Genomic DNA, 22,682 nt, shown 5'->3' on the forward strand with positions numbered 1-22,682 from the left:
ATATCAGCAAGGTTCATAATAGTAGCATCCACAAGTTGGGATAACTCCTTGTAATAACCTGCCGGATTTTTCCGGGGGTCAGGCAAAGATTGTTTCACCTGCAAAACTTCCGATCGCTTCCATGGGAGGTGTATCCAAACTCTCTGGAAGTGTGGCAAAATTGCAGGGTTAGCAGCAGCATTATGTGGCATCCACACTGGGGGAACTTCTCGCATGGGATACTGACCAGCTTGTGCTTTCGAGTCATCGGAGTCGTCGTCAAATGACACTCGAGGAGGCACTGTAGATCTAAAAGCTAACAAACGCTCTAATGCACGTCGTACATCACAGCCTACAATCATACCGTTCGAAAACTGATTCTGAAGTTCAGTCGTATCGGGCGGTACATTATCTACCTCATCATTATCCCATTCTTCTCTCAAAGATTTACACATTTCCTCAAACACGAATCTTTGTGTGGGCTCATTGAACTGGGAAAACGTATCGAACACTATGCGCGGAGTGTACTTAGCAGGATGTCTAATCCACCTACGTGCCATAGTGACTAGCGTCTCACTCTCTCTACCTCCAGGCATTTGACTTCGTCTCTGAGAGACATCAGAGGCATCGGACTCAAGTAATGATCCGAAAAGCGGAGAATAGAGATTAGCAACAGCATTAGGTATACGACTACGAACAGAAGGAAAAGTACAGGAGCAACAATATTAGAAGTAAACATAGGAACAGTAGGAGTAGCCAAGATAGCAGGAGTAGAAGTAACAATAGACTGAGAAGGTACAGACAAAGCAGCAGTAGGAAGAAGAGCGGGTAAGGGAGCAGGGACAACTTGAGGAACAAGAGGATTCGGAGGAACAGGACCAACGACAGGCTGACCAGCAGCCGCCGGAACAACAGGTGGAGGAACAGGAGGAACTACAGAGGCTGTAGTACCCTGTGCATAAGGAGGTGGTGATTTTAATAAATAGGATAACAAAGGATCCTCTGTCGATTCCTCTCCCTTCTTATCGGAACTTGACTAGACTTCATAACATCGGTCTAGGGGGGACGGTGCTCAACTGGTTTCGTTCCTTTCTGGCCAACCGCCGGCAGACGGTCTGGGTCCCACCCGGGTCCGCCGAGATGCCGCCATTGGGAGTCGGAGTGCCTCAGGGCTCTGTACTGAGCCCCACTCTATTTAACATCCTTATGACCCCTCTGGCGACACTGGCGGAGTCCTACGGGGCCCGGATCGTCTCTTATGCTGACGACACCCAGCTTCTATTCACCTGTCGTAAGAGCGAAGAGTTCGATGGAGAAAGGATCTGCGAGTGCCTTGGGGCTGTCTTTAGCTGGTTTTCACACAACAGCCTCAAATGCAACTCGGACAAATCCGAAATACTATTCTTCGGATGCCCATCAGAACCAGATTGGCAGGGATGGTGGCCTGCTGACATGTTCCCTCCCACTCAGTCCTCTAAGTGGGCTAAGAACCTGGGGGTTAAAATTGACAACGAGCTCTCGCTCAAATCCCAGGTTTCCACTCTTACGGGAACATGCTTTGGGATACTCAGAATGTTGCGCAAGTTCTTTCCCCTTCTCTCGGAGGAACATCGGAGGATCACTGTTCAGGCACTCATAGGGTCCAGATTGGACTATGCAAATGTCCTATATCTGGGTCTGCCTGAATACCTCCTCCAGCGTTTGCAGGTTACTCAGAACGCTGCTGCTCGTGCAATTTTTGGCCTGCACCGCCGCACCAGTGCCTCCAATCTCCTCGTATCCCTTCACTGGCTTCCGGTGCGGAAGAGGATACTTTTCAAGGCCATGACTCTCGCCCATAAGGCCTTGCATGGCAATGGTGCCAAATATCTTCAGAGGAGGCTGGACTTCTATCGACCTGTACGATCCCTCAGGTCAGAAGCTTTGGCTTTGGCTCGGGTGCCACGCATCAAAAGGGCTCGGCTAGGCGGCCGGTCCTTTAGCTTTCTTGCTCCGCAGCTATGAAATTCCTTACCGGTGTCCTTGCGAAACACCGCTAACCTGCTTGCCTTCAGAAAAGACTTAAAAACCTGGCTGTTCACTGGATAATCTGCCCCCTCTTTAGGCCCCTGCTCTTTTTACTGTTATGTTTTCCAGCTCTTTCTTTGGTCTGGAGCACAAAAGCGCCGGGACACTCCTTTGGAGTAGCCGTTGCGCTATAAAAGTCCCATTTAACATAACATAACATAACTGTAAAACCGGATAACATTTATCCACCGCCATACGATGCAATCTAGTAAAAACTTCCTTTTCCTTCTCGTCTTTGTCTCGCTGATATTGTTCTGCACTTTGCATCATCGTAATGATACCGTCTCTTATTTTTCTTTATCTGCTTAATTTCTTTCTGTTTGGCCTCTTTTCGCCATAACCGAAAGGAATCAAACATGGCCGGCCTAGCTTTCTTTTTAAACAATTGTTCTTCGAGATTATCTAAAATCTCAGTTTCAAAACTACCATGGGGTGGCCAACTAAGGACACCATCGTTTTTAGTATAACGGATTCAATATTCATTATATACAATAGTGCCCACTCCGTGTCGACTATAGAGCTCATAAATCGGAGTTCCAACTGGAGGTATCGGACACGAGTCCTCCAACCGGGAATCCGTGCGGCAACAGTTAAGAAAACCAAACAAAGTACTACGGCCAGGCATCGTGCACACTAACCGAGTTTACAAACTTCAAGGGTTATCAGATTACGATATCCTCGCAAAAATACGAGACCCTCGGTTTTTGGCAATTGCAATCGTCAAAGAAAACCCAACAACTAAGAACCAACAACTAAGAACCACAAATGCAATGGAACCATGCAACAACCAAGTTTCAACAACAACAAGCAAGGATTCTGGGAGCGACCCACAAATACTTAACTGAAAGAACAATGGTGTCACCAGGAAGGCCCGTCTATCGTCTCGCCTTACAAAGGACTACGCCAGGCTCCAAAACAGGTCGACAGTCAGGGCATCAGTCCGTCGCAGCCGTCAGGAGGCGGGAATCTTCGCGGGAAAAATCTTCGGACCACTTATTTTGACAACAGGATGGATGAAGCGGGGTGCACCTTCCCTCGGAGATTTCACACGAAGTTCCTCAAGATCGTCAGGCTTTGGACCGGTACCGCTGATGTCGCCCCACGTTGGGCGCCAACTGAAGGACTGGGCTATTCTATATCTACCTATACCACCCAGCTTCAGCGGTTAGGCAGAGAAGTAGACACTGTGGTAGGTGCTGTATTCTGAATGCTGTGGGATAGTTGCTTTAGGTCGTTGTAGGCTTGGAAGTAGAAGATCACCTTGAATGCCCTGCTTGCAGTTGCTGGCACTTTACAGCTGTTGGTATGTGGATACACAGTGCTCTTGTGTAGCAGCCACAGAATAACTGATGGAATGGCAGCCAAAGCAGGCTTGCGGTGCCAAAGGCGATGAAGAGATGGAGGGGTGGGCAGATTGGCAGCAAGGCACAGGGAGGGCTATAGTGGTCAGGAGACATAGTGTATAGACAGAGTCAGGCAAACAAATGAGTCTAGGTGAACCAGATAAAACCAGGTGGGGACCACAGCCTGCTTATTAGCCCGCTTAATGGCTTCCTGAAGGACTGGGCTATTCTAAGGCCCAGCGGTGCCAGGGGACAACACCTGAAACCTTCGTGGGTTACCTGTTCCGGCGTACAAATCACAGAGACACGGGACACTTCCTTCGGCGTCAAAGATCAGCGTTTATTTACTGCAGGGATACAGAGATCGCAAGAAGTACAACGAAGTGTAGGTTCTGAGAGTCTGCTTCGAATTGCAAAAGTGGATCGCTCCTTTTATACACATTTTCGTCATTGCACAACATGGCGAACAAAAGGTTACAACTCAGTTCCCACAGTAAACTTCAAAAGGGTTGCATTCATGTTTTCAGAAGCCCGGAACATAATTACAGTAGCATTGCCGGTTCCCAACTGTAAAAGCACATTATCTGTCCATTAGGCACATTCCATTCTAGCTGTAAACGAGCTAAAAGAAGAGACAGAAACAGGTGCAAGGAAGACAAAGACAGACAACAGATTGAAAAGAGTGTAGGGGCAATATCGGAAGCGTGATCGCAGGATCAAAGGATTCGAGCCTAACACATGCAAGGCTGAATTAATAGACCGACACGGCAAGATGAGCCTCGAGCGGAGCCATCTGCCTTTGCCGTGTCATCCACCTAGTCATAAAGACACACTCAAAGGATATGCATCTTCCGCAAGAGCTTGGGAAACCCAGGGTCATGAAGCGGACATTGTCCGTTAGCCGGCTACGTGAGGGCAAGAAACAAAATGGATGCCATATCTAAAATGGAACCCGTGGGTTCAGATGGAGAAACCCACGAATAAGACGAACGCTGCAAAGTAGCGTAGCGAAAACGCGTACACCCACTAAACTCGTCATTTGCGGTTCATAGATACCAAACTCGTCCATATTCGAAGAAGCCCTAAACGTCATTACGATTATCACGGAACCTCATTCCTTAGCTGGTTATTGGCTTTTTACAGTCTGTCTATCAGCCTACTTGATGGCTTTATTAAAAGTCTATTGTGGGTGAATAGTGCCATATTAGTCTTGATAGTAGAGACGGGCACTTCATGGCCTATCAGCCCAGGCAACGGGGATTGCACTGTCAGTGAGGAATAGTACAGGCATAATTATGGTGGTTGTACCCTCAAAGCCCCAGTCTCGGTCAGAGAAACGGGTGCATCAGGGCCTATCAGCATAGGCCGTGGAGTTTGCTTTCCCGGCACTGCCACAATGGTCACATGTGTAGATCAGTGGGCAGGAATAGCACTGTTAAGGCGTAAAAGAAGGCTCGCGGGGTGGACATAGCACATTGGTCCAACAAGGTCGCTGAAAAGGCAAGGTCTGTAGTGCTCGCTGAATACTCAATAGGATAGGGTATGCGGATGGCTCACACACACTCCAGTCTGGTTGCTGATCAAGTAGCCGATGTTGCCATCTTAGCAGGTGTAGCGGTTTCACATGGCTCGTTGGGGAAGCACACTTCTCGGGGTCCTGGAGCGTCAAAACTCTCAAATAAGGTGCTCCTTCATAATGGGGTGCGGGGCCTTACAGCAGGATTATTTAAAATTGGTGAGGGCCGGGGGAGTCGGGCTGCGAAGCCGCGGACTCAGAAAAGAGCAGCCATCTTGAATGGACTCTAAGCCACACCCTCCAAAGCTTGTATTCTCAAATGGACTGGAAGGGCACGAAGGATGGAGTGTAATCGGTGTAGAACAGAATTAAACAAGAAGCATAAGCAGCAGGTTAATGTTGTTAAAATGTAATTGAATGTAGAAACAGCTAATGGGCAAAAAAAACATTAAGGAAGGTTGCAAGTGGAACAGAAAGTTGGAGAGGGCGTGGTCTTCCAGATGGACAACAGTTGTGTATTGTGGTTGTTTTCAAATAACACTGTCAGCAGGCTCCAAACTCTTCACAGGGGCAGTATTGAAGCTAGTACCAATCGCCCACCAGCCAGTGTCTCCGCTGCAAGAGCAAAGTACACCAGCCGGCGGGAAAGAGGAAGTGGAAGAGAAAGAAGAGACACCTTGAATCCACGGCCACCTGCACTGGCTGTTGGACTGCGGGTTGACTTCTGCTGACTGTCCAATGGAGTACCTAATGCACAGAAGGGAGAAATAAACAACTACCCACCTATTCTCACTATACTCTATAGTAAATAAAGAGCTGGTCCTACCAGTGGGCTTCAAGGCAATTGCAACTCTTCATGATAAGTGGAGATAGTTCTGCAGGAACCTTCTTTCTAGGGTTTTAAAGAAAACTAACATTACTCTCTTATCCTATTAATTCTATTGCACTAGTTAGAGCTAAAGAGATTTCTAAATACCTGAAAAGGCTTCTGCTCTTGTTAGGTAATGGGGTTCTGTGAAGAATGTCGCTGAATTGAATTAGACTATTAATCAGTCTTGAAAGTTCTTCAATCCTCTCGAAGCGTGCAAAAAGGAACAAGGTAGGTGCAGGGGGAAAAGGAAAGGATAGGAGAAGCGCAGGTTAACTCAAACGCTGCAATATTCCAGGAAATGCGCAGTCTTACTGTCTGACTCTCTGCTGATATCTTCTGTAGTTCCTCAGCTGACAGTTCTGAACAAAGGACAACTGTTACACTGTAGGCTGTAGACTCGACTCCTCCGTCGACGCTAAGCAAGGGAAGCTCTGGAGGGCTGAAAGCTCACTGTTCTGGAAAGGTAACTATGAAATTGAGTCCCGCAACTCCCGTCAGGAAAACTTGACGCGGAGCGGCGGACTTCAGCTGCGGCTTCACGAAAATCCGTCGTTGAAGTGCGCAGTTTCAAACTCGCACTCCCTCCACATACACTAGACAGCAAGAGCGCTCTAGAATTGAAAACTGCCACAGCAGCGGCCATCTTAAGAGAAGGTCTCAGATTATTCTAACGGGGATAATGGCAAAGATATCGAGCACAATTACAGGGTATAAATAAAAGGGAAAATTCAAGGGGAGTTAAAGGCTGAAGATAACTGGCAATATTTACAAGTAATACAAGGATCTTTTACAGTGGGCAAGGATACCAAACATTTACCCGATTGGGTTTTGGATTGGTTCGAGTACTAGACCGCTGCTTGGAGGAACATAAAGCAGCAATTCTGTGAATCCTGACAGTACCCCCTCTCAAAGACCGATTTATCGGTCCAGGCTTGAGCGGGTGCCGAACATGGAATCTCTTAATCAGTTGGGGAGCGTGAATGTGAGATACTGGTTCCCAAGATCTGTCTTCGGGCCATAACCTTTCCAATCCACTAAATATTGCAGTTTCCCTTTCTTAAATTTGGAATCGAGGATGTCCTTAACTTCATACTCAGAATGGCCTTGAATATTAAGGGAATCTGGAGGTTTACTCAAACGCATCTGAGGTTTAGTCTTTTTCAATAAGGACACGTGAAAGACCGGGTGGATACATATTTTGGTTGGTAATTTCAATCTCACTGTCACTGGACCCAAGACTTTCTCTACTGAATAGGGACCCACAAACCTAGGCTGAAACTTCCTATTTCCCTTCAAATGCAAATTCTTTGTAGAAAGCCAAACCTGATCTCCCACCCGATATTGTGGAGCGGGTTTACTATGTCGATCTGCAAATTTCTTATAAGAGTTCTTAGCCTTTATTAGATTTTGTTCTGCAGATTTATGTAGGGAGACTATATCTGTAATCAAATCTTTAACTGCAGGAACCTCTAAATCTTCCTGAGTAACAAAGAGATTAGGATGTCGCCCTAGATTCAAATAAAAGGGTGAGTAACCAGTAGATGAACTCTTAGCATTGTTACTAGCAAACTCAGCCATCCACAACCTGTCTGACCAGTCACCTCCCTGATCCATGAGAAACAGACGGAGATATTGTTCCAACTCTTGATTGATTCGTTCGGTCTGACCATCAGACTCAGGGTGGTAACTGGTGGACAATCTACCCTCAATTCCTAGACCCTTTAGGAAAGCCTGCCAAAAGCGAGAAATAAATTGAGGACCTCTGTCAGAAACCACAATTTTGGGAACTCCATTAACCTTACTATATTTTCACTGAAGGCTCTGGCTAACTCAGAAGCAGTAGGATTACCAGATATTGGAATAAAATGACTCATCTTAGTGAACGTATCCACAATCACCAAAATAGTGTCAAAACCTTTGCTGATAGGCAACTCTACAATGAGGTCCATAGAAATGGTGTGCCAAGGATGAGTATGAGTAGGATGGGGCTGCAATAACCCCTGAGGAGACTTCTATTTGGTTTACTTTGTGCACATAACTCACACGACTGCACACATTGTTTGACATGAGAGGACAACCCAGGCCACCAAAAATAACGCTGCACCAAATCCAAGGTCTTGGCAATGTCTTTATGGCCAGCTAGAGGATGATCATGACAATCTTGTATAGCCTTCTGTTGGAGAGTTGACATGGGTAGATATAAGGCTTCCTTCAGATAAGGTAATTGTTGAAAACAACGTCTTCCTTCTCCCAATTGAACCCATTCCTGAATTTCCTCCGGAGACAAACTCTTTCTAACCTCTTCTTGAAAATTGTCTACAGAAAGAGTGCAAACAATCTTTGTTTCAGGAATAATTGGTTGAGGATTCACCAGATGTTCATACTCCTCCGTATTTAATCGGGACAAGGCGTCCGCTTTTCCATTCTTGGTTCCTGGGCGATAAGTAATCACGAAATCAAAGTCTGCAAAATATAAAGACCAACGCAATTGTTGTGGAGTTGAGGTCTTGGCTGTCTTTTAAAAACTGCAGATTCTTGTGATCTGAAAACACAGTAACAGTGTGTTTGGCTCCCAGCAAATAATGTCTCCAATCTTCAAAGGAGTCTTTTACAGCTAACAGTTCTTTTTCCGTGATAGTGTAATTCAACTCTGCTGGATTGAGCTTCCTAGAACGGTATGCCACCAGATGAAGTTGGCCGGTCTTTGGATGTCGCTGGATGTTCCTTCCTCATCAGGGACTGTGGTTCAACTTTTTCCCCTGACTATTTTTCGAATAAATGTCTATCATATGATGTGTAATATATTCGAGAAATTCGTTTGAACACTTTTGTATGTACACGAAAAAACTCATAAATATATGCTAACAAATAAGAAAAAATAAAAGATTGATTCAAAGATACAGATGACTAAAAAAGTGGTCTTTTGAATTGAGTGAAGGATACCTCAATTTCTAACTTGCTAACTAGTGTGCGCAGTACTGGCAGTCTTTTTTGGTAACATTCATAGACTTTAAAGCAGTAACCCTCTTGCGGTGGCTTTAGACATGAAATGGTGCGTTTGTTTGAAATAATGTCTGAACGACTGTCCAGCTAGAGCTTGTTATTTTGCTTGAACATCCACACAAAAATGTTTTGTAAATTTATGTGGCTTCATTCATGTTGCTGCTTTGCAAATGTTACTAAGATGGATATTTCCCAAAAAGGTCGTGGTTGCCCCTTTGTTCCTTGTCGAATGAGGCCATGACATAGTGGTTAATGTTAGTTTTGCTTTAGGTGACAAATACATATGACAATCCATCTAGCTATACTTTCTTATGAAATAGCCTTTCCTTTATGTGGATTTGTAAACTAAACATATAGTTGTTGTGCTTTCCTGAAGGGTTTTAGACGCTCCAAGTAGTACAGAAGTGCCTGTTTAACATCCAGTGTATGTAATGCACTATCTGCGACAGTCTCTGGTTTTAGAACAAAAGCTGGTAACTAAAGTTTGATTTAAATGGAAAGGAGATACAACTTTAGGTAAGTACTTTGGATTTGTGCTTAAACGCACATGGTCTGGAAACACTTGGAAATATGGGTCTTCCAAAGTGTGCCCATGTATTTCACTAGCCCTTGGAGATGAATGAGTGGGAGAGGAGGAAAAGCGTAAGCAAATATCCCCGACTAGTTCATCCAAAGAACGTTCCCTTTGGATAATGGGTGGTGTGGGTACTGGATGCAAAGCTTTGCATTTTGAGTTTTTGGCGGCGGTGAACAGGTCTATTGCAGGGGTTTCCTACCGTTGGAATTATTCTTTCAGTAATGCAGTGTGTATTGCCCACTCGTGAACTTCTTGTTGTGTCTTGCTGAGCAGGTGTGCAATAGAGTTCTCCTGCCCCGTTTCAGGATGTAATGCATTGCAGTCATATTGTCTGTTCATAGGACAGCTTTCCCTGCAATGTTGGTTTTGAGAGCCATGTAGATGGCTAGAAGCTCCAGCATGTTGATGAGCATCGTCTGTTGTTGTGAGGTCCAGTGTCTCTAAACCGTAATGTCTTTTATATGAGTACCCTACCCCATGAGTGTTGCATCGGTTGTGATGATCACTTGCAAGATTGGGTCCCTGAATGCTCTTCCCTTTAATATGTTTGAGATGTTCCCATGGACGTCATTTAGAGGTCACCAGAGATTGCAGTTGCAACCCATAGCTTATGCCTTGCTACTCCTGGCACTGCCATTGCAACACCTGGCCTCAGAGATGAAAGAATCAGTGCCAAGTACACAGGAGTGTCTTGCATGATCTGAATCAGGCTCGAACCTTGTTTTCAGCTCATTATTATTACATTAATAGTGAATAATATTTTTTTATTCAAAAGGAGTGTAATAACAAGTGGAGCAGCAAAATCTGGACCTTCACTGGCATTTTAGATAAGAAAAATGAAATGGTTTTAATGTAGGTTGTGTGCGTGCTTGTGGGAGAGAGTGTGTATATGTGTAAGCATGTATGTTTGTAGATGGGACAGTGGATATGTGTGTGTCAAAATGAGTGTGTCAAGGAGAGTGATTGAGTGATTCAGGGTGAGAGTGAGTGAACAAGAGTAGGTGAAAGTGAATGAGTGCAAATCAGTGCTAATGATACAATAAGTGTGAATAAGTGAATGTATGTGAGCAGGTGGTGTTATCCTTGCAGATCCGCTGTTGAAGCTGGCATGCTTCTTGGCCTATAGAAGCACCCTTGACAAAATATTGGCAATAGAGGCAATACTTGCATATGGGATACCCTCTGCAAGATGCTTACTGCTGTCACTCTGTAGGTAAATTTTGGCATTGAGCACCCATGACAAAATGCCAGTGCTGGTCTCCTGGAGGAAATCCTTTGAATAGTTGACACCTGTGGCTACTTGCTGCTGATGGCACATTGGAGGAAATGCTTGGCATATGAAGAAACAACTGTAGCGAGGGCATGGAGCCATCCATGACAAAATTAGGTCCTTGACATATTAGACATAATCTTTGAGATAAGGGACCTCCATAGTGCAAGAGAAACCTTATTGGGAACATTCTGGCACTGGCATATTGTATGTCATGTTTGGGCAAAAGTTGCCACCATGTCAAAATGCTGGTCCTAGAAATGGCAATGAAAGTACTTTTTTTTACCCAAGGGGGCACCCATAGGACATTATAAAAACATAATTTAGTGAACTTAAGGGGTCTGTCAGAATTCAGTAGCTTGGCACACCATGAAATGACTTGAATAGTTAGTGAGTTTTTTATAAGAGCCTATGGCTTTTTAGCAAATTTATGTTAAAATAGGCATTAAAATGATGCACCAGAAAAGCCCATTTTTTCAAACTTTTTTTTCAGAGGAGAAACCCAATGCTTTGTTCTCCCCCAGAAGAATATATAATATTAATTATACAATGATGTAAATTCAGCTATGTGAAATATTGTGATGTGATCAGGATTAAGGGTATGTGACTCACTTTTTGATTCGATGCAGGGTCAAAGGTCATCGGAGGTCACTTCCTGTGACATTAAGACCAAAGGGTATATGATGTCACTTCCACTACCCCAAGAATTTTGGTAAATCGAAGTCAATGGGTGTTCCGCCATTGTAGCGCTTGAAGGACCTTGGGTGAAACCAACACTACACCTTCCATGTGTCTCCCTCCCCCTCCGGTAACAATTCCAATGTTAAACACTCTTGTAGGGGTCTCATGTGCAGTCGTTCATGTGGCACTATTGCTATGCATGATGTCATCCCTAGTAGGCGCATCACTATTTTGACTGGGAGGTGATGATATGGCTGAAAAAGACCCAGTTGGTTCTGGAGATAGAGAACTCTTTGGGGATTGGGGTAAGCTGTTCCCGATACTGAATTAAGTATCCTACTAGGTAAGGTTGCACCTGGAGTGGTTGGAGATGTGATTTTGTTGCGTTGATGGTGAAGTAGGTGGATTGCTTTATGAGTGTCTACTAGACATTCGGCTTTGGTGGACTTTTGATCCCCCAGTAGTCACAATAGAGGGAAGACATTTATGTTTTCTCTTCTTAATTTTGCTGCTAATGCGAAGCATTTTGTGAACACCCTTGGGGCTGTTGTTACTTCAAACTGTAGCACAATATCTACTTGCCACAAATCGTAGGTATTTGTAGTGCGCTGGATGGATTGGTATCTGGAAGTATGCGTCCTTCATGTCTAATGCAGTCATGAATTCTCCCTATTGTAGTAGTGGCATTACATCTTGCAATGTGATCATATGAAGTGTTCCGATAGTATGCATCAATTGAGCAGTTGCAGTTCCAGAATGGGCCATGGTGAGTCTTCTTCATTTGGTACGAGGAAATAAAGGGAGTAGCCTCCTTTGTTGTGATGTGTTGTAATCTAATTTATCTTAGTACATCCTCTTAGACAGCTGCTCAGCAAGGATGAATGAGTTGTGTGTGTAGAATGTTAGAATGCCTGATGTCAGTGTGTTTGGAATGCGTGAGAGTGCTTGCTTGTGTGGGAGAATGACAGTTGGAGAGAGTGGGCTGAGCAGCGGTCATGCAGCTCCTGGTGGGATTCCCTTTACCAACTAAGTTACCTTCTTAAGATCTTCTATGAAACAACTATGGACTACAAATAAACCTCTACATGATTATACCACTTGGCTACACCTTGTCATCTATCCAGATTTAACTTTCAACATGATGTTTGAGTGGGACTAGTTCTATGGCCCCTTATAGTATTAACGCCTTTACTTCTTCTTTTAGCAGATGTAGATGGTGTGGATTTAACATCTGCCTGATTATTTGTAGTACCCATTGATCGGATGTTGTGGTGTTTGGACACAAGTGGTGGAATTGTTGAAGCCTTCCTCCCACATGTGTTTTGTGTTCGGGTAGGGGGTTGGGTGGGTGGGGGGGGTAAGTGTGGGCAAGTCATTTACTTGGTGGTGCCATTGTTGGGAGTACCTTTACCTTGGCCCCTAGTTTTGTAGCCTGCACGATAGAATCCATGCCCTTGCTGGGGATGTTGCAGGAGCGGATATGTATTGCTTTCTGGGGTAGAGACTTTTGCTGCCCCATGTCCCTGATAACACCGAAAGGGCTGTTTGTTTTGAGGTGTTGTCTATAAGTCATCCATGGATTTGGCTTTGTCTGTGTCATTTTCTATTTGTTCTAACTGTATGCTCACACTGGGCCCAGAAAGGTTTTCTCCATTGAATGGGGTATTAAGAATATGCTGCTGCACCTCTGGTTTCAACCCTGATATGGAAAGCCAAGCATGTCTATGGAGCATGAATGATGTATTAATGCACCTTGAAGCAGTGTCAGTTCCATCTACTGCAAATTTGATTGTTGCATTTGATATCTGCCTTCTTTCATTTACCAGGTCTTCCCCTCATTCTTTTGTATTCATCTGGGAGATGTTGCATCAGGTCGTGCATCTCATCCCAGATAGCCCTAATGTACCGGGAAAGTAGGCCGACTGGCACTCTTCCAGCGGTTTGTGTGCCCCACTGCTATTCTTTACCTGCTGCATCAATTATTTAGCCTCTTTGTCTGGAGGAAGCGACTCTCCAGTATCTTGCGCTCCACTCTTTTCGTGACTGTGGTGACAAGGGAATCTGCTGGGGGATGTCCCTGTATGTAAATAGAGTAACTTGGAGATTGCCTATATAAATATATATTTCTTTTCGATGAATCAGTTAGGACACTGATTTGACTGGGCCTTTGGATACATTGAGGACGGATCCATTCAATGGCAGATATTGAATTGTGTGCTATGTTCATGAAAGGTTTTCCACTAGGAAGTCATTTGGCTCCTCTGTAGTGTGCATGGGAATTTGTGGTACTCTACTGCTCTTTGGATACTGTGGTGTCAGTATGTCTCATCTGGCGGAGACGCATTAGTAGGTACTGGTAGCTCCATGTTTGGGTCGGGCAGGACCACATCATAATCATCCCATGGGTCAGGGGTATAGTGGGTGTCCTGTGTTCTTGGGAATCTGTGTTTTGTATCTCCCCTCTTACTTCTCCTGTAGAGAAGAGAAGTGTGTTTGTGGGGACTCTGGGGGGCTAAAAGTCATTGGCTTGTGGCCTTGTGCCACTATTTTTGGTGGAGGCTGTTGCAAGGATTGCTCCTAAGCTTGTGTCTTGGCATTTTCCTTACGTTTTTCCTTCGTAAATTGTTGCAGTCCTTCAAAAATGCCTTGGTCTTCACCAGCTGTTTATGTTGGGGTCTTATTTCTTTGAAGCTGGTGGTGTGTACTCAGAAACTGTGTGTGTCTTTGGAACCCGAGAGATGAGACTTTTCTTCTGGCTAGAAGAGTGTCCGTATTGTTTTTCAGTCCTCAGAACAGAGGACTGTTTCAATTCTGATGCGCCTGAGCTAAAGCATTTTTTCAGATCCCTAGATTTTTTTTCAGATTCACAGCCTGCTTGGCATCCTTTGGTGCCGATCTGTGTGCCCATGCAGACTTTTGCTTTGGTGCTAGTGGCTCAGACTTGTGCTTAGGTGTTGGTGCCTAAGCCGTCCCCATGCTGTGGCCTTATAGCCCGATTGGGATGGAGTACATTCTCATCCCTTCTGAATTTTGAGGTGTGCTCACTGTGTTGGCCTGAGCCCGAGGGCTGTGGCACACCTTCGCATGGCAGGGGTGGGGGTGAGTGTTTGATCTTCTTTACATAGTCGACAATTCTCACAATACATGGTGTCGGCCTGGTCCTAGGCCTAGATCCAGGGATCAGCCTCAACGATATGGGCACCCCATCCTGCACTTGTGAATGTTCTTCCCCAGAGGATGAATCAGAAGCAACACAGTGGGAGCTGGCAACAACCACTCCCCATATCAGAGCAGCTGCTCTGTTGTCCACATTACTGTTAGGCGAGAACTCCACCTGGGCCGCCAGTTCCATAGTTCATACCTGTAGTGATCGACGCCTGGTTCAAAGTGTTTTTTTTTTTTTTAACATTGTGCAAGCTGTGCACTCATCATCTTTTTGCTTCGGTGATGGGCACAATTTACACACCTTTTGTATGTCAGTGTGTGCATTCGGCCCTGCACTGAGGGCACAGTTGGGAGATTTTCTTTTTTACCTCCATCACCCAGAGACGGTCATTCTTGACAGGCGTGTGTGTATTAGACACCAGGTAAGTGGTCACCATCTCCTAGAACCCATGGATGTGGTCTACTGGATCTCTGGTCGCATCCTTTTGTGATCTCAGGCCGCTTAGGGGTCGAACCTGAGCTTGATGGCAGAAAACAACGTTATAACAAAGGAGCAGTTGAACATGCGCAATACCTCGAGGGGGAGGAGAAAAGCTGCTGATCATAAAACTTCCTCGAGAAAAACAATTTCTAGGGTCCGTGCCCATCACCAGATGACGGGAGCATGAATAACGTGTATTGCAGCCAACACATGCTACCAATTGTAGGTTTTTGGTCGATGTCACAGTGAGTCATAGAAACTCCGCACATTCTTATGCCCACCACGGAAGTAGAAAATGCTTTGTAATCCAGCACATCAGTACCAAATCGCCATTTGGTGGACTAATGCACAGCACGTGAACCTAGACAAGAAAATACAGGTTTTTAGGAACAGAATGTGGAGATGAGAAGACTCGGACACTGAATTTTAAATATGGAAGGTGAAACAGCAATGGAGGTACCAATAATCTTTATTTTCGAAGACAAAAGAAACAATTCAAGTTTTTATAGTCCTGGTTAGAAAACAGGCAAAGATCTACACCTGCTGCTGCCATCCTGCAGGCGGAAGGTCGCACATTGATGTTGCTGTAACAGCCATGACCTAAGGACCAGCAGAATTTGCACTTATACAAAAGTAAACAAAAAGGTACAAAGGAACCCTCTTCCTCCCTCCATCACAAAACTTTCAAGCATTGGACACAAACTTTGGTTTCTAGCAATAAACACAATACATTCTTTAGTCTCCATACTACATTCTTTTTGCTGTTTTATTCTCTGAATTTTGCACCGTTTGGGGATCTCACGATCCTTAGCCTGGGTTCTCGTTTGACTGTCCTCAGAACAAAGACGGAATTCACCATGTCCTGAGCAGCAAGGTCAGAGGTCAGCTTCCCTGAGATGCAGATGGAGAGTGTTTTGCACCCCAATTCTGCAGAGCCCACCCCTGGACTCTCAACTTTGATACCATTTTCTGCCACGTTTAATGTAACGTTATTGGTCTCACCCAACCAACCCCTGGGCCAGAAGCAGGAAATGATTGTTGAGTTCGCGAGATGCTCCTTACGATTGTCGTAGTACTGGTTCCCTGGTTTAAAAAAATTAGCACAACTACATACAATTATCACAAGAATGTGTTTTCTTTTCCTGGTGTCACGGCTAAGTCAGTGGTCACTTTAGAACAATTAGTTGAAGTGTTGGGTGGTTTAATTACCAGTGGGAACGTGTTAGTCTGCAGCTAGCCCAAGTGTTGTGTGCATCATAGTGATTTCGGCCTAGTCTGTCGGTAGGATCTGATCAATACTGGTGACTGAACATAGATTATACATTGAAGGGAACTAGACTTGCATAGCTAGAGCCAAGCCTATACCAATAGGATTTGGTCTCTATTGGTTCGATCTAAATCGGTACTGGTTACGAGAGCCAGACTTTGTATTGGTAGAGGCAGATATGTATTGTTGGAACATAGTCTCCACTGATCTGATTACATCTGTAATAGTGATACAACTTCGAATTGGTTATGCTTTCGACAACCACAAAAATAATTATAGGTGTGGCCCGGCTAACATCTGTGCATTGTATTGTTCGTTTGCCAGCAAAAACAAGAAGAAAAAATAAAATCAATAGATGCTCTACCACGACATACAGCATAACCAGAAGGAATAAGCCACGCGAGTCCACATTTAAGGGCTGATCTCTCCAGTGCAATTTTTTTCTTTAAATAATACAAAAAATGTTTTGTGTTTTTGGCAAATTATTCTACAAATCTGTAAACACTTGAGTCGGAGGTCAACAAAGCTAGGAATACAAGACATACTGTTAGAACTGTAGCTGCCAGCTGCTCATTCAGAAAAATTCAACACTCATCCATTCTCTCGACAGACATTAAACTAAGCGGGACAGTCGGTTCTTTATGGCGACGAGAGGGCAGTTTGGGACTGTAGGACACCCAGTGCTTGAGAGCACATGACCGATCCCCACCCCCAATGAGGTAGATTTGTACAGATTGCAGAGTAATTTATGGAGCGTTTGTTGCCCTTTCGAAGCCATACAAGGACCAATCATGTGCTGATGAGAGCACAAAAAAGAGGAGGAGCTTCTAATGTATGAAATCTGGTGACTTGATATCAATAGAGAAGGCGCTGTGAAGGGGTGATAGGAAAAAAATAGGCACTACAGAGGTGTCCCACTAAGCACTGGTGCCGCTACAGAAACACTCTGACCCATCGGCGCTCTCTGGTCACAGGGTCTTGGACATCTTTAAAGTACCTCTTGAGCCTGGTTCTGCTTTACCTCAAATTCTCCTCTTTGTTTCATGCTCTGCCACAGTCACTTGAGACAGCCTATACATACCACAACTATGCAGTCAAGCCGTCCCTGGGGGGTACACAAATTACAACACTTGGAGGGAAGGGGTCTTCACATCTATATATGGATGGCGTTGCACCTACCTAGATATAAGATTGAGAAGGAAGCATCAAGTCACAGTACAGAGGGAGACTACCCATGTCTAGCCACTTACTTCTGTTCATGGTTTCACTAAGCGTCAGCGCACATCAAGCTGCAGAAAACCTCTTCAATTGCGGTACGCAGAATAAGTAAAGGCGGACCAGCAGATAGTAATAGTTGGCCTTGTGAATGTGAAGAGGTGGGAGTCATGGAGTGGGGGCCTAGTGACTGTGGGCTTCAACTGAACTTTTTGACATGAGGGACCCCAGTCAAAATTGTATATGGCCTCTAGGTTTCCACAGGTCGAGATCTTTAAGTGTGGACAATTCAGGCGGTGATTGTGTCAAGAAAAGGTCGCCTTATTTGGGGCTGACGGTGCTGGACAAGTGCTGTAAATGGAGAGCAAGCATACTGTTGCTTCAAGTGGGATGCTAAGCTTTCTTTGGGGCAGGACTTTGGTCGTTTTGTAGTTGGCAGTCCTACTTGCATGGAACTCAATTTCAGATTTCACTTGGTGCAAAACCTTCTGGAATGCTCTGTTCAGTTTGAATCATCATAGTAGACAGCCACACTAGGGCCATAGCTATCCTAATAAATAATGCACCAGCTTTGCAGTCGGAGTCTCCTTGCCCAAAATGTTTTTCAAGCTACACACTGTGGGAAGATCCAACAATTGCATGCAGTAAGGGGTGTAACAGGGTTCTGATCCATGTCATAAGTGGTCAGGTTACAGGCACTTACTTCAAATCAACATTGACAGTTAACTATATTCTACTTCTAAAGTAATCAGATTGCAGGCTTAAAAATAGTAACATGTGTTGCAAAACTTGTTTAGACCTCCTGTAAGTATCAAGTTGAGCAGAGGGAGGATCCTGTGTGCCTATGGAGTGATCACTGCGACCGCAGAGCAAGGTGATCTTGGTGCACAGCTGTGCGAGGATCAGGGTGTGAGGGGATTTTTTAACCAGACCAGTGAGCCATGTACCCATCTAATCCATGGCTACATGAAAGCAAAGGGCTGTGTGTGACCTGCCTCAGAAAAACGTACTGCGACTCTGTTGATGCCTTCAAAGTACCCTAGGCAACCTTAAGGAATATGTATAAGTACCCTCTCTTCTCTCAATCACACACACACACACACACACACACACAAACACACACACACACACACACACACACACACACACACAAACACAAACACACACGCACGTAAAACGCAAAGTCCCTCAAACCAGCCATACATAAAGCCACTCATCCCGCCAACAACAAAACAGCCTGCGTCCCTAAATTCTGCATATGCATCCAGTGCTAGGCAGCGGCCGGGCAAACCTCCTAAGGGGTTGCGGTCAAAACACTGCTCCCTGAGATCATCCAATAACCTGAGAATACATTGCGGGATAGATGTCCCTTTGATTAAAATATACAAAAATAAAAGATGTAATATTTATACTTAAAAATATACAAAATAAAATGCAGGCCTTCAGTACGCTTTGTGTGTTCTGGCATTAGCAGGTTGGCCCTTCCACTAGAAACCGGACTGAAAGGGCTACAGAACATCAAATAAGTTAAGAGGGCAGGAGAAGTCAAATGGTTCAGGGGGCCGCACCTGGGCAAAGATTTCAACGAATATTCATAATTCAGAGGTCACACTTGGGCCCTGTGTGGGAAAACATTAAGGATAGTTAGAGACCCTGGGATGAGAAGCCTCAGATAAAGCCTTGGTAGAAAAAAGTAAATTAAAAAAAAATTTATAACAAGTACAGTTATATCTGCAATACATGGGCCCTTATAGTAGAAATAACTTAAGATAGTCAGAAATTACCACACCTGCACTCTCAGCATAAACATTTCCGGCCATTTGTAAGAAAAAAAGAATCAACAAATAAATTAGAAGAAGCAGGGCGAGGTAAAGGGGTCACGCATTGACCCCTAGAGGGAATGCTTTGGATAATGTTAGTTAGAATGTCCCGATATGGGCCCTAAAACAATATTAGTAACCAGACAGGGGGCACACCTAGGCCTTAGGTAAGAAGAGAGTCTGTTCTAGTGTTCTTGTAAGCAAAGAGATTATGGCCACAAGTAGCAGCCTCCGGGATGAGTGGTGGCTTAAATAACCTTAGAAAGGAAGTCAGGGACACTGTGGAGCTTGTGGGGAAAGCTCGGATGGAAGTGGCAAGGAAGCAGCACACAGACCCACGGGAAATGTGTTGCGCAAGAAGAAAATCGAGCTGTACATGAGCACTTTCAGTAAACATCTCAGATGTTAGTAAGGATGTAGCTGCCCTTTCAAATGATTTTCAACGTAATTTAAGGACACACCAGTGCTCTCTGAGGATACTGTTAGTAAGGGCCACATTTAGTTACTCAAAGCGTGACCTTTGAATATCTTCAAAGGATATGAGGGAGAACACATTGGCATTTAAAGGAAAGTCCTCACAGCTTTCTAGGAACACATGAGTTGTGTTTGAACTTCAACAAAGTCCTTAGAATCTTCATGGGAAGAAGCTGTGGCCACAGTGAGTGCCCGAGAGGAATTCTGTGGCAGTTACAGGGATCCATGGGCCAACAAAAGGTCCCTTAGAGTCCACAGGAGATGCCAGAGACCCATGGGGAAAGCCTGGCTCTCTTAGAGGAATTCAGTGTCCTGCCTTCTCCACACAAGTCCCCAGGAGGGAACAGCCCTCACCAATATCAAAGGAGGCGGCAGCAGCAATGATTGATGCAAAATAAAACCAGAACAGGGCAAGACCTTCAATAAACTATAAAAATCTGTTTTAAATTAAATAAAAGCAATTTTTAAAAAAGCAATGTGCAGGACTTTCCTATGAGGTTTCACAGGATGGGGCAGACTCACGTCACAGCATTAGGTCTGCGCACATAGATAATAGGGGTTCGGGGGCCATGCGGGAATCTTCCAGTGTCTTATCACGAACACAGAAAGTGCAAGGTTGTGGGGATGAGGGCATATATTTTCTTAGCCAAGGAAAACATAGGTGAGGCCTGGAATACAGTTTCTGGATTTCAGTACTTGCTTCCCTTGCGCAGACTTGCTTACAGATGTCGGAAGCAGCAGTTCCGGATCTTCAGTCTCATCATTAAGCGCTCCCCTCCCTCCTTTGTGGTTAAATATTGGAAGGGTTGGGCACATATCTTGGTGTCCTTGTGGTTGCTGCCGCCTTCACCAGATCTGACACCAATGATCTCGAAATAGACATCTGCTACTCCGCTTACCTTGTATTAAGCCGCCATAGACACGCCTGTGCAGTCCCCACCCTTCCAGTTCACATGGTCATGCCTGGGAAATTTGGACAGTTTTCCTTTGCCTAATTAATATGGGTATCTCAATGTAAGAGAAAATTTCACGCAATCTTCAGCCAAGGATCATCGAAAATGCAATTCCTTCCTAGACACTCACTAGCCTTCCAAGTTAGGGCACTAATGCCGACACTGTGGCAGGCAATCTTTGTGGCTAAAGCTTCTTAACAAAAGCTTTCTCCCCCCCCCTAAGATTACAACACTATTAGTAGAGTCTGGCAAATTATCAAAGATTCTTACTTGCATTGAAATTTCACGGTGGTAAAGGCCACAGCCCATTCCCAGAACTATGAAAAATTCCCTAAGAAATTAGCCCCTGAAAAAGGCAAGGGCCACCCCAGCCTGGGAAATCTGTTTTGAAAGATAAATCATACAAAGAAACAGAAGCTGCAAGGACAAATGAAATGTCGATTTCGAAAGAGCACAGGAAGGAAACTTTTCCCACAAATCCTTCACCAACATCTCAGAACATAGCCTGATTCAAAGTATCTATTTTTGCCAAAGGCACACACCTTGCATCACTTGCCCTGGCAACAAGTTAACTTTACATTTCCACAGCTACTGGGCATGACTAGCAGAGGCCACCTCTCCTTGGATGTCCTCTGTCGTTCTAGCTTCCGGTACTGCACAGCTAAACTAGCAGCTGATAGCTCGGCAGCCTAAAGCCCCTCCATTGATCATGGCTATTTCCAATGTGAGAAGCACAGCTGCCAGCTTAGATTAGCTGTTTATGAGAACAACGTAACCTGGGTTAGTGGCCACAGTGGAGTTTGTAAGGTTCTGGAATGAAGTATAAAAGGCAGTGGCAAGAGACATTGTAGGCATGGGAGTAGTGTAAGACAGAGCAAACCTGAGATTTTTTTTAAACAAAATTAAGGAGGAATTCCCTAGAGTCACTTAGTCTGGGAAGGAGCAGCCATCTTCTCATGCCCTCAAAAACACTTCTCTTCGGGCGTTATTCACCCGTCACGGTGTGGTCCACGAGCCTCTCCCTATGTAGATCTTCCTCCTTTGGCGGTGAAGTGGGAGTTTGTGGAGAGCCAGGCATGAGTTGGGCCTTGCTTGGGCAATTTACCACCATGTGATTGAGGCTTTGGCAAAAATGGCACTTCTTGGGTTGCGGTGGGAGCTTGCATTCTTTGGCATGATGGTCGAGTCCCCCACAGTTATAACACCTTGAGAAGAAGATGACAAAGAGACCAAAGGTTAATTCTCATCACAAACTAAATATTGTTATTTCAGTTTACAAGACAGGTGATAATCTATGCACGCTACAATAATTACCAAGTCCTCTTTCAGCTTCTGGCACTATGAGGCAATGTTCTGGCACAATTGACCCATTCTTGATGCCCTCCCTAATATGCACTGTAATTTAGTTACATATAAGGAAAAGGATTCTTCTATGTAAGAAATGGTTTGCAGCTTGAGCCTGGTTTTAATCCATCATCATTCTTTAGCTCACTCCGCCACCCCCAGTTCCGACATGGCCATATGCAAATTGTGTCGAAAATAACTATGTTATGCATAGTGCTTTATAGTGTGTTTTCCAAAAGTATTGAAAGATGAGGAATGGATTTCTTACTTGTAAATATAGTTTTGCAGCTTGAATCTTCTCTAGATTTGCATGCTGTACATTATCCGCCCATGTAGTGGTCTTCCTAGTCCATCTGACCCCCTTCGTTTTCAATCATTTCATGGCTAGCCCATACTCCTGAGAAGTCAGAGGTATGCCCTGGAAGCCCCTATATGTGGTCGCCATCTTCAGATTCTTCTTTCACCTTGGTGAGTTCTATAGTTTTTAGGTCTCGCCTAGCATGCAGCGCGCATGCGCTGCTCGCGCTGCAAGACATTGTGAGAGAGGACATTTTAGAAGGAGGCATTTTCAATGGATGGTGTTATCGGTTCTGGTAAATGGTGGCCTCTCATTGAAAATGAGGCTTCTTTGTTACCGCCCTTTCTCCTTTTGGGCC

General features: G+C 44.7%; 1 protein-coding gene across 2 annotated transcripts in view; it reads right to left on the reverse strand.

The window, feature by feature from the left end:
• Positions 1–21,279: 21,279 nt before the first annotated feature.
• The window catches only part of LIN28A (lin-28 RNA binding posttranscriptional regulator A), a 134,721-nt gene continuing 133,318 nt past the window's right edge, over positions 21,280–22,682 (reverse strand). For both annotated transcript variants that reach the window (XM_086958909.1, XM_086958910.1), the window contains exon 4: positions 21,280–21,887. In XM_086958909.1, coding sequence (XP_086815035.1) covers positions 21,668–21,887 — 220 coding nt within the window. In that variant the 3' untranslated portion in view covers positions 21,280–21,667. The remainder of the gene's footprint in view (positions 21,888–22,682) is intronic.

The sequence above is a fragment of the Lissotriton vulgaris genome, chromosome 2_1, assembly GCF_964263255.1.
Source record: "Lissotriton vulgaris chromosome 2_1, aLisVul1.2, whole genome shotgun sequence".
Lineage (NCBI taxonomy): Eukaryota > Metazoa > Chordata > Amphibia > Caudata > Salamandridae > Lissotriton > Lissotriton vulgaris.